Genomic DNA, 14,166 nt, shown 5'->3' with positions numbered 1-14,166 from the left:
GCTAATTCCCTCAGGCACGGAGCACTTTGCTGGACAATCTGAGTCACTTCATTGTGCAATCGTGAATAGAAAAGGGGAGAGACGTTTGTCAGTCAGTCAACAAATACTCATACTATACACAGTTCCATCATTCACTGCAGGCAGTACATGCATAATCATTCATTATTTATACCTCTGGCAACTGAGGATGAATAAAAATCACAACACCATTTACATAAACCTCTCCTTTAACTTTTTTGTACAAGTCTCACAGTTCCTTCAGAGCAAAGAAAAAGCTCCACAATTTCCATCCGCATAGATCTCCAACATTTACAAACAACTGTATTGCCTAAAAACTATCTCAGGTTATCCTCTTCATATCCTTTTAGCATTTTATGGTTCTTCTAATGGAGTACCACCTGGTTCAGATAAAACTTTCAGCAAAAGTTAATAAAGAAAAACTAAGGCGTCTAGAACAGTTTCATCATTTCTTTCTACAAACATACCAGTAAAAGCCAAATATCTGCTCACAAATATATTCAGATCACATATTCAAATATGCTGCAAATTGTTTCTAAATCCAAACTTCTCACTTTTCAAGGCGTTAGAAAGAGGCTCTGTGAGAAATATTTTATTTTAATTTTCCATATTGAGCCATCAAGCATTTGTTTCAATCTATATGTTAATGGAGATTGCAATCCTTTTTACCCAATATACAAGAAACCCAATGAGCTTATCAGCATGGCAATCAATGGAGGCTTGTTGCTGCATCTCTGCAGATCACTCTGGCTTTGCATGATTCCAGTTGTTGCCTCTAGCTTGGTGCTCCAGCAGTCCCTCTTCCCTGTCTCCCTAATTCTCCCCTTTCTCTATGCTCTCTAGTCTGCAGCACATTGAGGCACATGTATCTTTTCCCTTGTTCTGTCAACTGGGAAATAAGACCAGATCAAAAATGGTGTACTGACCAGTAGGTAAGTACAGGATGATATGGCAGAACTGTTGGTATATTCAGCATCCTCTTTAGTCCTCAGAGAAACAATTTCTTTATCACTTCGTGAACAACAGTCACGGGCCTAGGGCTTAAGGGGCAGCATCACACTAAGGCATGGCTCTAGTTTGGAAAGGCCCATCCAGCCATGGCACTCAGTCTGTACTGGAGAACATGTCCCATTGGAAGAGAGAAGAGATGGGCACCAGGGCGTTAGTTCTTTTTTTCCCCTGTCTCATCAATCCTCCCCCAAACAGGCAGAAAGAAGTGTCTGGAGCAATGAGGGACACTAAACTATTTTAAAACCTCGATTTCTTTTGAGTTCTTTTCTTCCATTTATTTTATAGTCAGTCTTCTCCTACCACAGAATACAATGAACTGGAAGTCCTGCAGTGATTTACTGCTGTTAGGTTTCAGGATGCTTTTTTTTTTTTTTTTTTTTTTCAGTAAAAAAACTGTAGCAGCCAGCTAGATACATAAACTGATACAGAGAAAAATCAACCCTTGGCCACATTTCTGTCCTATGCTGGAACAGTACTTTCTGTAGTGTGACATTCATAGCCTAGTTTTTCTTTCCATGCACTTTACTATCTCCTGGTTACATGTCTATGGTGACACTGACATAGGACAAAATAAACTTTCCGGCTCCATTTTGGAAATACAAGAGCTATAGAATTATGTGGAGATTGATATCCTTAAAGAGCTGCAGCTACTCACAAACAAGGAAGAGCTGCTGGATGATGTTAAGATCAAGGACAGCCTTGGCTGCAATGAGCATGAGACTGGAGTTTCAGATCCTGAGAGGAGTAAGCAAGACAAAGAACAGAATTACAGCTGTAGACTTCAGATGTGCAGATTTCAGGAGCCTGCTTGGCAGGATCTGTGGGAAATTGCCCTGGAGAGCAGAGGCCCAGAAGAGCTGGCTAATCTTCAAGGACAACCTCCTCAGAGCACAAGAACACTCCATTGCAATGTTCAGACAGTTAAGCAAGTGTGGCAGAAGGCCAGAGTGGATGAACATGGAGCTCTTGAGTGAACTCAAATACAAAAAGGAAGCATACAGAAGATGGAAACTGGGATCAGCTACTTGGAATGAACACAAAGACATTCCTTGCACATGTAGGAATGAAGTCAGGAAAGCCAAAGCTCATTTGGAGCTGAAACAAGTGTGAGAGGTGAAGGGCAACAAAAAACGTTTCTGTAAATACATCAACAACAAAAGGAAGGCTAAGATGAGTGTGGGCCCATTGCTCAGGGGGCCAAGTGACTGGTGACAAGAGATGTAGAGAAAGCCATTTTCATTAGCGAGATCTGTTGTGAGGACTCCCAGGTCCCTGGGCTCCTTGCAGAGTCTGTGGGAGTGAGGTATTATCTGCAGTAGAGGAAGACAGAATTTATGTTGTCCCATACACAAATCCATGGGACCTGACAGGATGCATCCAAAGGTGCTGCACAGCTGCTGTCAGCAAGAAGCTGCTCTCTATCACCTTTGAAAAGTCATGGCAGTCAGAAGTTCCTCATGACTGAAAAAAGGCAGACATCACACTTGTCTTCATGAAGGGCAAGAAGGATGTTTCAGGGAAATACAGGACAGTCAGTCTCACCTCAGTCCCTGAAAAGGACATGGAGCAAAATATCTTAGAAGCCATTTCTAAAGCACATGAAGGTAACTGGAAACAGCCTGCACAGGTATTCCCTGTCGGGGCTGATCATGTCGGACCAACCTCGCTACTTCCTGAGATGAGCTGAGTGGTTCTGTGGATGAGGGGAGGGCAGTGGATGTTGTCTACTTTGATTTCATTAAGGCCTTTCAAACAGTATCAATTAGTCTCATCACCAAACTGTTGACATACAGGCTAGAGAAGGTAGGTTGAAAACTGTCTGCACTGCCAGAATCAAAGAGTTGTGATCAGCAAAGTCCAAATATTGACTGGCAACCACTGGATGTCCCACAGGAATCAGTACTGTGACCAGTGCCTTCACTGATGACCCAGATGAGGGGACAGAGTGTGTTCTTGGGAAGTTTGTGCTCAACACCAAACTGGGGGGAGCAGTTGATAAGCTGGAGAGCAGGGCTGCAATTCAGAGGAAGCTGGATGAGCTGTAGAAGCAGGCTGACAGGAACCACATAAAGTTCAACAAGAGCAAGCATGAAGTCTTGAATCTGTGAGGGAGTAAAGGGAGTAATGCCCTGCATCAGTAGAGGCTTGGGGCTGTTCAGAAAGCAGCTCTGCAGAAAAGGATCTCAGAGTCTTAGTGGACAACAAGAACATAAAGCTGCAGGATCCAGGTAAGTGATCCTTACTCTCTATTTGGCACTTGCAAGACTGTGTTTGAAGTACTGTGTCCACTTTGGGCTCCCCAGTACAAGAAGGATATTGACATCCTGGATCAAGTCCACCAGGTGTCACGAAAACGGTTAGGGGGCTGGAGAACATGACCTACTAGGAGAGTCTGAAAGACCGAGTCTGTTCAGCTTGGGGAGAAGGCCTGCATGACCTTTTTGTTGTCTACAATTTCCTGATGTGAGGATACAGAGAAGACGGAGACAGACTCTTCTTGAAAGTGCATGGTGGTGGGACAAAAGGCAATGAAGCTAAATTGGAACATGGGAATTCTGATTAGATATCAGGAAAAAATTTACTCTGAGGTGGGTTAAATAGCAAAGCAGGTTGCCCAGAGAGGTTGTGGAATCTCTGTCCTTAGAGGTATTTAAGACTCACCTGGAAATAGCCCTCAGCAACTTGATCTACCTAGTCCTATTCTTAGCTGGTCTCTGGACTAGATCTGGAGGTTACCTTCAACATAAATTATGATTCTGTAGTTCTATGATAATTCACTGGATTTCATAATCTGTTCCCACTCATGGAATACAGTTACAAAGGGATGCATTGTGAAAATATTACAAAGAATAAGGTCTCACTCTATATAAAGTTTTGCTAACACTAATGGAGATAAGTTGAACAATGCGACAACTGGTATCTGAAATTAATAAACATTGGTGTTTATAGCACTAGTAAAAAGAACCAGTCACTCCTTTCCATCATACTGCAACAAGTTTTCTAAAATATCAATAACAGTCAGCTACACCTGCTATACTAAAAACCAACAGATTCAGTTCATGAAAAGTAACAAAACATCAAAAATAGTGACCAAGAGCCATGCTTCTAATCTTATAGCAACTACTCCATACAAGCCTACAGAAGGAAGACTTCATTTTTCTCTATTGTTGTTTGAAAGTAAAGGGACATTAGGATTGACTGTGAAGGTCCTCATCTTCCCCTTCCTCATGTTTGTAGTGAACATCAGTGAAAATCAACAGATGACCCTGAGGAAAGAAGAACATGTAAATTTCAGATGGACATATTCAAGGTTAGTAGATTCCACGGTAAACCCCTCAGCACTGCAGGAGATAAGGGTAGCTTTATGCTTCCTGCAATTTAGTTGACCTCAGTGTATGAACAGGCTCTAATGTGAGTTAACACAGCCCTCCAGAAGACTGGGTAATGCTAACCCCAAGTTGCCTCTTAGCACTACAGAAAGGGCAGAGTAGAGAGAACTCATGCACTCAAAGCTCCTAAGACCTACTGGGTATAGCAGAGCTATCCCTGTGGTGTTTTCACTTTGCTGGCATTCCCCAAAGGGCTAGAGAACCCTTTATAACCTACAATTACCCAAAGCACCCTAAGGTGGTGGTGGTAGTGGGGTGCATCCAAAGTCTGGATTTTAAATCTAGTGTATAGTTACACTAAAGCTTTACTATTAACTACATTTAGAAACCCAACATGACAATACACACAAATTCACAGACCTGAAAAGTAAGCATTTTTCTTGAACAAGAAATTGTGATTCTCACCTGATTCATTTTTATTACAGGTCCAATCAGGGTAGTGTGGGCGAAGTTAGGAATAGGAAATCCTTTTCCTAGTTTATCTTAGAAAAGGACAAATACAAATATATCTTTAGGTAATAATAAAATACACTTCAGAAGCATCTTTCAGTAGGAACTAAACTAGTTTTACAGTTTCCCTTTAATCAGCCATCACTGTGCCTCTGCAAGGGAGCTGTTACTTGTGTTTCCTAAAAATTTAAAAAGTCCTGTGAAAAAGTAGCACTCTTACATCTCTCAGCTGTATGACAATGGGACCTGACTGCCTCCGCTCCTTTTCAGATTAACTGCCCCATGGGATTTGTTTTCTGCTGTTTCCCATTCTGACTTATTCTCTCTTCCTTTCACTTTCTTCTCTACCTTATCCTTTAATCCTGTCAGTCCCTCTTATTCTCATTTATCCCTACTTTCGTGGATCAAGTCCCAGCTTTACTGCTATATGCTTTTCCAGCCATCTGACTTTTGTGTCTCTTCTTTCCATTCTTCCTTTCTCCTCATTAATATCTCACCTTCTTCCTCAGCAGTCTCTTTGGTTCTGTTTACCCCATGGGCACCTTCTGTACTCCTCAATCTGTTTCTTTCCACCTTTACCTCCTTCTTCATCATCCTTCACTGTCTGTATCCCACTAAGCCCATTTTCTACTTTGTCCTGCCTAGGGCAGCAGGGGAGTGCAAAGGCAGAGGGAAGTCCTAACGTTCCTGATGCTATCCTGTAGCCCCAGGATGCAGATGTGATTCTGAGCTTCCCAAGTCTGGGCCCTTCTCTGGTCATGGCTTGACTCTGTGGGGATGAGACTCAGGCATGTCTCATCTCTGCTGCTGCACTGCATTCATTGAGAAGGAAACCCAGGCTCAGCATTCCGAAGGATGCTGAGACTCACTCTGTTCCAGCCCTTGCCTGATTCAGGTGATTGAGGGTCCAGCACAGAGCAGACCAGTCCAGATTTAGCCAAACTGACAAAAAACCTCCTGTAACATTCTTTAAAACTGGGCACTCCCTTTCACAGTTTCAGTCTTGCTTTCCCACCAACTGTGCTCAGGAACTGGCCACGATCCTTACCATTGATTACTGGGATCACTACATTCCGTAAAGCGTAAGACAGAAAATTCTTTACCAGTGAGACCTGCAGTAAGGGGGAAAACACATTTGGTGATTATTGTGTGATGCCTAGGGGATTGTAACCTGAGGATGGAGATGGAGGGTTAGAACTGAAGTAACATGCAAGAAAATCAGAACAGAAACTGGCAAAGAAAATCTCAGGTTAAAAATAACTTTTTTTTTGTTTTAAGTTGCATTTGGACAATGCAAAATTTACAAGGCAATGGGGTGGGGTGTTCATATTTCTTGCAACATAAGTGATATTTTTTCTGCATGTAAAGTATCTGGGATCAACCTTAACTGTAAGAATATGATCCGTTTAACCTCATCTCAGCTTCCAAGTCTCAGTTCTCAGAACTGAATTGTGTTCTGTGTGGCAAGAACTGCCCCTGTTCCGGTGCTCTGTCTTCAGCTACCGTGATTAGTGTTTTCCTCTCATCACTTAAAGATGTAGGTTGGGCTGAGCTGCTGCAGAGTCACCCTGACCACTTCTCAGTCTATGGTGAAAGATCTAACCAGTGGCTTGCTGTTTCTTTTAACCCCTATTTTTTACTCCCCTTTTATTTGTTTGAAGTGATTCAAGATATTTGAAACTGAGCTTAAGCTTGACTTTGTACTTACTCCTACTGCTAGGCCTTCTTAATTCATCTGTAAATTCAGGTTGGCTGACAGAAACAGCTAGAAGATGTTCTAGCCCCATGCCTGCCTTTGTGTTGCTGGATACAGAAAGAAGCAAAATCAACTAGCTTGCTAGGTCATGCAGCCCCAGGCCTCCCTGTTTCAACTAATATTACATGGTAATAAATGACATTTGGTGCTTCTGATGAGAAAGAAAACACTCCAGGAGGTATTTCCTCTTACTGGAAAGAAAAAGAGAAGCAGAGAATATACTATTTCAAAGCAGAAAGAGCAGTGGCAGATGATACCCAAGTCAGACCAAGAATTTTCCAGCAACAAGTTTTGTTGAATTGCTTTTTATCTCTAAAGAGATCAGATACCTTTCCTAGGCACTGAAGCCATCAACTTACCTCAGAGAAGCCAACAGTAGTGTTCAGCAGGGAGAACTGGAGCCTAAGGGGAAGAAGTAAAAGAAAAGGACTGAGAGAAAGGATGAAGGCACAAGTTATGCACAGCCACTGCTTGAAGATGAAAGACCATCTGAAGTGAACAGTCTTGAAGAAACACACCTTTGCAGTCCAGAAAAAAAAAAAAAAAAGATTTTTTTTTGTCTTTAAGCGCTGCATAATGTGTGTACGGAAATAAAATGCAAAAGTATAGTAGGCAGTGAGAATTTGCATTTCCTTTTACATCTCATTTGTACAATTACTGATTTCACGCTAATTCACTTTGCCAAAGACTCTTTGTTTCCCAACAGCTTTTAATCAAAACTGGCACAACTACAAATCGGTTGTAGAATTACTAGGATCTTTCTGATACCAATCTCCTTCTACAGTCATGTGTAGTCTTGGGCTGTGACTACAAGACTTGGGAAGAAAAATCTCTCTGGAATTACTACTTCCTGCAATGGCTGAACTACACATTCCTCAAGTGTTTGTTATGATTTCGATAAACCTCAGGTCGTTGTAAACATAATTCTGGGGAAAACAAACACATAAAAAAAGACAGCATATTGAAGAACACAATCTCATGTCAAAAGCTCTGGCTGAGTGGCAACATTATTTCTTGAACTCATATGACAGGCACTGATCACTCCAAGTCCCCTCTTCCTGTTAAAAAGGCCCAGTGATCAAAACTAAGAAAAGGCTGCCTACATTTTTCTTTAATGGAAATGTAATAGGTTAAAAAATATCATATATTCTGGAATTCTGCCCCAACGTGGAGTGCAGAACTGCCAAGAAGAAACACAGGTAGGGACTACTTGCTTGAGAGTCTGTGCTTCTACACAACCGTGTCATTAGGGAGAAAGGAGTTGTAAAATATAGCTCAGTTTGAAGTGTGAATAAAATTTACTGTAAGCCATCTGAGAAGACCTGTAACTGTACATAACCACAAAAACAGCAAGTGTGGTTACTTTGTAGTCTCACTTTTCCCTTCCCCTCATGTAAAGGCATACAAAGCTGGCTGTAGTGCTCTTGTAAAGTGTTTTCATGGTGGCAGTTCTTTTTATGATGCTGACATGGCATGGGAAATACATGTAGAGGGTCTAGAATAAACTACTGAACCCCGTTCTCCAGCATTAGCACAGACTTAAACAGATGCCTTTAAGGTAACTAATACATTGCCATCTTGAGGGGTGTTTAACCTTGAGAAAGGGGTAATATTATGTTGCACAAGACACACGGTTGTTCCCCGGTATTATTATACTTCATCTGCACAATATAGATTAAGCAGTCAGAGTATCTTAGAGCCCCTGTGAGAAAGAAGGTAATTAATGTTCTTTTTCTTACAGTGAAACAAACACTGTCAGACTGACACAATGAAGTTCTGGTGAGTCCTAATGTTGGGATCATTAATGTTACTTTCTGAATTTTCCTTAGTTACCTCTTCAGAAGTAATGAGATTATCAGCTTCTGTTTGGTTATTGTCAGATCAGCTCTGGTACTTGCTGTCTGCAAGGGAAAAACAAAACAGTGTTCTGTGACTGTATACACAGACAGATACTGTCCTAGATACAGGAGCAAATGTAATTGCTTTTTGTGATTGGAAACACAATGTCTAAACATTTTATTTAGTCAGTATGCGTAGATAGTGAAATCATTTGTGAATTTGCCAGTTTCTGACAGCAACAGGGATTGTCTGAATGAAGTGATAGTACTGCCCTGATTGCCTCCTTATCATTAGGGTCATTTAAATTCCTGCATGGCTGACATAATTGGTTCATTTTCAACCTAATGAAGAGAGTCATGGGGACACACTGAACTGTTTTATAACAAATAGATTAGGAAGACTGGGAATCAGATAATCACTTATATATAGTAAAATTTATTCTTGAATAATCACTCAACACCCCACATGGAAAGAAGAGCTTTCATAAATAGCTTCTTGTACCTGCATATTAAATTCTACAATATTTAGTGCATCTTTCCTCCCCGTGAAATGCAACAGAACAGTATACATTTTTGTGAAGGAACTGGAAAATTCCTGTGTGATTTGTTCAGCTCCAGCACTGAACGTTATCTTCTAGTTCATGCTACTTACTAGATTCCCTGTAAAGATGTGCTGGGAAGTTGAATTTGGCAGAACAGCAAACACTTCTACACAGCCAGAGATCTGTAGGCTGCATCTGTCTGCCTGCAAACTGACCACAGCTGGTGATGTAGCCATCAGTTTCAGAAGCACTGGGCATGCTGTTACATAATGCAGAGTAATCTGTGAGGTTTCAAAGAGAAGAAAAGATTGAATGTGGAGTTCCTGCACCTTAGGCTTTTCTTAAACTATAGTTTCTGTGGCTACATCATAATCAGGTGTTATATAGCAATATAGTTAATTAAACTAGATTCAAAATACTCCATTTCAATTACACCAAGTTAAATGTTTAAATTAGCATGGCATATACTCTGAGTTTCAGAGATCATAAATGATGAAGCTTTAGACACACCTATATTGAACATATCTGAAGAAATAATTTAAGTGACTTCAGACGGAGGGGACTGGCAACACATGTTAAAGAAATGAGTGATTGATGTAAATAAAAAAGTAACGACCCAGCCAATATAAAGAATTTGGAAGAGAGGTAGCCTTCCAGAACAGCCAATTTTCTGAAAAATAGAGAAACTCCTAGAGGAAAGAACTTTAGTTTACAGTGCCATAGATGACTAATTTCATAAATTCATAGTAAATGTTGCCGCGTTAGGAATTGTTAAAGCATCTCATAGTATCTTAATGACTTGCATCACATTTATAAACTGTGCTCCTCATGACCATTACTTCCCATTGGATATAATCTCCAGCAGCCAGCAGATATCTTGACGTAGAGAAATCAGGCTGCCAAGAACAGCGATGCCTGGAAAGGAGACTGATTTCCCTGAAGATGTCTACTACATACTTTTGTTAATTATTTCAGAGACTGAGAGCAAATTTGGCACTTATGGGGGCAGAGGATGACTTCAGAGTAGTGTGACATAGTTAAGACGAACATAGAGCTATGAGGGGCCAGACATGTACGTTTGAATCTTCCACTACGCGTAAACCAGCTCAGTTTCCTTATCTCCTCCAAACTTCTGCAAATGAGCTAGTACACAGACGATATCCACAGGACACATCAGCTAGCATTCTTTCTTAAAAGGTCTGTACAAGCAGAAGTACCCACCTCAGGAACAAAATCTTTAAGTATGGCTGTATTTAGGTTAAATGTAGCAGCAAGCTGTAAACAAATTAAATAAATTAGGTCACAGAATCATAGAATCATTAGGGTTAGAAAAGACCTCCAAGATCATCTGGTCCAACCGTCCCCCTACTACCAATGTCACCCACTAACCATGTCCCCAGGCACCACGTCCAACCTTTACTTAAACACTCCCAGTGATGGTGACTCCACCACCTCCCTGGGCAACCTGTTCCAATGTCTGACTACTCTTTATGAGAAGAAATTTCTCCTTATTTCCAACCTGACATCATTATATGAGCTTGAAAATGAGGTTTTCCTTGAAAAAACATACTCTGTTTACTTTGTTTTTAAATAAACCATGTTTTAATGTAGCATTTCCTTGCCCCAACATCATTCTTAGGGAAGCCAGTGTTCTGCGGGACAGAAGAGTGACAGACTTCTTTCTCATGGACTTCTTTCTCATGTCTCTGGGTCACTGACCAAATAGTCAGTAGACATTATTCTTTGAAAGAAGAGACATGGCATGTTGCTTACTTCCTGCCTTTGGGACTTTCTTGGATGGAATATACTGAATCTGTTGGAGACAGGACTCAAAAATCTCATTTGCCCTTTAGCTGCTGACCACTATGACAGTGTTTGTCAGTGCCATTTGTGTCACCACTTTTTATAAGGACTTTCTTAGCAATGTTTCAATTAGGAAAACTTCACGGAATCTCAGTCTACTGTCACTGTGGAAACAGCATTTCTGGGAGAAGTCTTATACGTTCTTCACCTGCAACTGAGAGGTTAGTTTCCTTGTACCTTCTTCTTGCCTTGTTCTGCTGCTAAATCTGAGGGTTTATTCTAGCTCTCAGCACAGCCAATACATTTGCTGTGGGCCTCTATGCAGCAGACTGTGGCTTAAGTACGCTTTTTCCTATTTTATGTTTCCCTCTCCTATTTGTATCTCATGTAGAGAAAAGCTTTCTTTGGTTCTTTCTGCCATCCCTTGCACACTGACTCTGTGACATTTGTATCTGTCACTCCTTGCCTAGAGCTGCCAGCAAACCCAGGTCTGAAGGAGGCTTTGACTGTCTAAAATGATGAAATATGGAATGAATGTCCTGGATCACTCTTACAAGTGGTAGAAGCATGACCCAGATCTGTGTGAAATGGCAAACCCAATGTATTAATCTCCTTTGCTGACTACCCATGCTCCTGATATTTGTAATTCTGCTACATGCAAATTACACTCACCTCTTTGGAAATGGTGATGTTAAAGGCCCCTGCTCTGTAGTAAGCCAGTGAAGCAGACTTAAGAAAATAATTGGAGACTCCCAGGCAGAGCATGGAATCACCACGATTTGAGAGACCAAATGGAGCTGGCACAAAGGGAGGGTCTGTGTGATTTCCTACTGGATAAACTGTGCCCTGCAATGAGTTATTAACAAATATTTCTACTTATAAACATTTGTATTTGTCAGAATGCATTAGCAGTGGTTCAACAGAAAGAATTCTTATTCCATCTTCTTACCTGAAGAAAAACTTGATATTAAAGAAAACCTGAAGCAAGCAAGCGAGTTGATTATATGCCCTGAAAATCAGCAAATGAAAGTACTTTTGGAAAAACACAGGAATCACAGAAAAAAACTGGCTTCCGCCCTTTCTAAATTTGAATTTGAGCATTCAGGTGAATATTCTGAACTGCTACCATGAGAGAGAACAAAAATCCTCTTGAAGAGATTTTTCTCTCTCTTGTTGCAAAGATATATTTGTTAACTTAATTCTAAGAGTGACATTCATCTAAAATCTTCAGGAACCCCTCTCCACACTCCAAAAGCACTGGAAGTAGTTTAATAGAGGGACACAAAGGAACCTTTTTATACCACCTAACTCTAAAACGAGAGTTGAGAGTTGGAAGATAGCAACTCAAAAACATTAAGAATCAGCCTGATCCAAGGAACACTGACGGCTAATAACTTTCTTACCTGATTAATAAATGAATAAGACTCATCTGGTATCTCATCATGGGTGTCAGCTTGAAAAGCTTATCCTGTAAGTTCTAGCTAGCTACAGCAGCTGAATAATAATTGCTTAGTACTGTTAAGCTGTCTATACCCCATTTGTAGAGTATTATTATTTTTATTTTTTTTTAAGATGGTAACAGTTGTTTGAACAGAATAACCAGAGGGAGAGTTTCAACTGTAACTCTAGCACATCTATCTAAAGGGAAGCCAGTTTTGAGAGCAATAGGGAGGTCTCTTCCAACCTAGATGATTCTGTGATTCTGTGATTATTGAAGCTGCTGGAACAAATGGGTGTTGCTGGGATCTCTCTTGCCAGGGAACGTGAAAAATAAATGAAGAAGGACCTGCTTTGTGCTGCTCAAGAACTCTTTGTGAAAAGGCTTTTTTTGGGGTGTGACTGTACATAAACAAAACCCTAAATCATCCCAAAACAAATACTCAGAATTGCAGTCACATTGGTAGCCATCATGGATTATGTATCACTGATTATAAAGCACCTCTGAAGAAGTTCCAACTCTGAAATAATTTAATTCTAAATAATAACTTTGGTTAATTAACCAATGCAGTTATTTTATTAAGTAAACAATTGTATCTGGTTTCTAAAATGGCTGTTACCCAAAACGTCCAAATGTCTTATGGCTTTTCTAATTAATAGCAGAGAGGCTGAGTAAGACTGTAGTGAAAGAAAATGAATCAATGCAAAAGAGTATCAGAACAGTCTTAGAGAGCACAGAAATATTAATGGCAAATTACCTTCAAATCCAAGTTAATGTGGGATTTCAAGACTGCTGGAGAACTAACTAGGGAATAGTCTATTTGTGCAAAGGCATCTATCTGGCTTAAGACTAGAAAAATAATGGACAAAAACAAAACAAGCATTATTACAAAAATATCACAAACAGCTTTTGTTTAGTTAAAGGCAAAGATGTTCTAGAAATTATGAATCTGAAGAAGGAGAACAGTGGGAGAAGGAAGAAGAAAGTTTAAAAAAATGTTTTAAGGGAAAAAGGGAGAGTATCACCTCAGAGAAAGTCACCAATTCCTCCAGTTTAAGGCATAGTTCTCTTGTTTCACAACTGAATACACCCCTCAGAAATCTGCTTCCATGCAGTAAAAGAAATACCTAGGCAGGGTCTCCTTTTTTTGTTATTTGTTTGCACAAAAGAAATAAAATTCTATATGGTTAGTGAAATAATAGTACATAGTACTAAATACTTTGGAAGATGACATTAGCACATTTTTATGCATATCAGTGTTGAAAACAAGAGATGTTTGTTCACAACAATGGAGTGCTCTTTATCAGACAGTATGATTGAAGACCTTTTTTCTGAAAGGTGCTCACATGCAACTTCAGACTGATTGCTGTTTCTGATTGCATTGTAGGTCTGTTCATACCACAAATACAATCAGATGGTTTTAAAGAGAAATGGTGAATTCACACAGAGATTATTAACTCCTCAATATGACAGCACAGCCTGAAGTGTTTGGGTAACAACTGTGAAAGATAATGTTCTTGATGACCGTGATCTTCAGTAATATTTGCCAGTGCTTGGCACATGGTGGGTATAAGCCATTGTAGGAAAAAACAATTTCTACATACACTGCTTCTGAATATGGAGCTGATAACAGCTATATCCACAATGCAAACTGAAATGTTTTGAAGAGCAGAAACAAATTATCTGACATGAATTATACAACAGCAGAATTACATAAATTTGAATTGGTGAAAGCTACAGTTAAATATTCTTACTCTTGGAAAAAAAAAGAAAGAAAAGTTGTGGGATACTTATTGATTATAATCATGAAAATCCTACATGCTTTTTGAACATATTTATCTATTGTCTCCATGTCTCTACAAGAGTGACACAGGAATTGTTACTGATGTGAAGAGAAATATGCTTAAGGTGACACTGTCAT

At 40.0% G+C, this 14,166-nt stretch overlaps 1 protein-coding gene across 5 annotated transcripts in view; it reads right to left on the bottom strand.

The window, feature by feature from the left end:
* Nucleotide 1: 1 nt before the first annotated feature.
* LOC121071375 (BPI fold-containing family C protein-like) overlaps nucleotides 2-14,166 on the bottom strand; it is a 29,682-nt gene continuing 15,517 nt past the window's right edge. For 3 of the 5 annotated variants that reach the window (XM_040559616.1, XM_040559620.1, XM_040559642.1), the window contains 9 exons: nucleotides 13,003-13,094; nucleotides 11,480-11,653; nucleotides 10,226-10,279; nucleotides 9,115-9,285; nucleotides 8,458-8,525; nucleotides 6,984-7,026; nucleotides 5,917-5,980; nucleotides 4,824-4,900; nucleotides 2-4,295 (listed from right to left, as the gene is read on the bottom strand). In XM_040559616.1, the coding sequence (XP_040415550.1) occupies nucleotides 4,218-4,295; nucleotides 4,824-4,900; nucleotides 5,917-5,980; nucleotides 6,984-7,026; nucleotides 8,458-8,525; nucleotides 9,115-9,285; nucleotides 10,226-10,279; nucleotides 11,480-11,653; nucleotides 13,003-13,094 (821 nt within the window). In that variant the 3' untranslated portion in view covers nucleotides 2-4,217. The remainder of the gene's footprint in view (nucleotides 4,296-4,823; nucleotides 4,901-5,916; nucleotides 5,981-6,983; nucleotides 7,027-8,457; nucleotides 8,526-9,114; nucleotides 9,286-10,225; nucleotides 10,280-11,479; nucleotides 11,654-13,002; nucleotides 13,095-14,166) is intronic. The other 2 variants (XM_040559624.1, XM_040559633.1) reach the window with 2 other exon arrangements.

The sequence above is a fragment of the Cygnus olor genome, chromosome 1 (genome assembly GCF_009769625.2).
Source record: "Cygnus olor isolate bCygOlo1 chromosome 1, bCygOlo1.pri.v2, whole genome shotgun sequence".
NCBI lineage: Eukaryota > Metazoa > Chordata > Aves > Anseriformes > Anatidae > Cygnus > Cygnus olor.
This window is presented reverse-complemented; position numbering and strand designations above follow the sequence as displayed.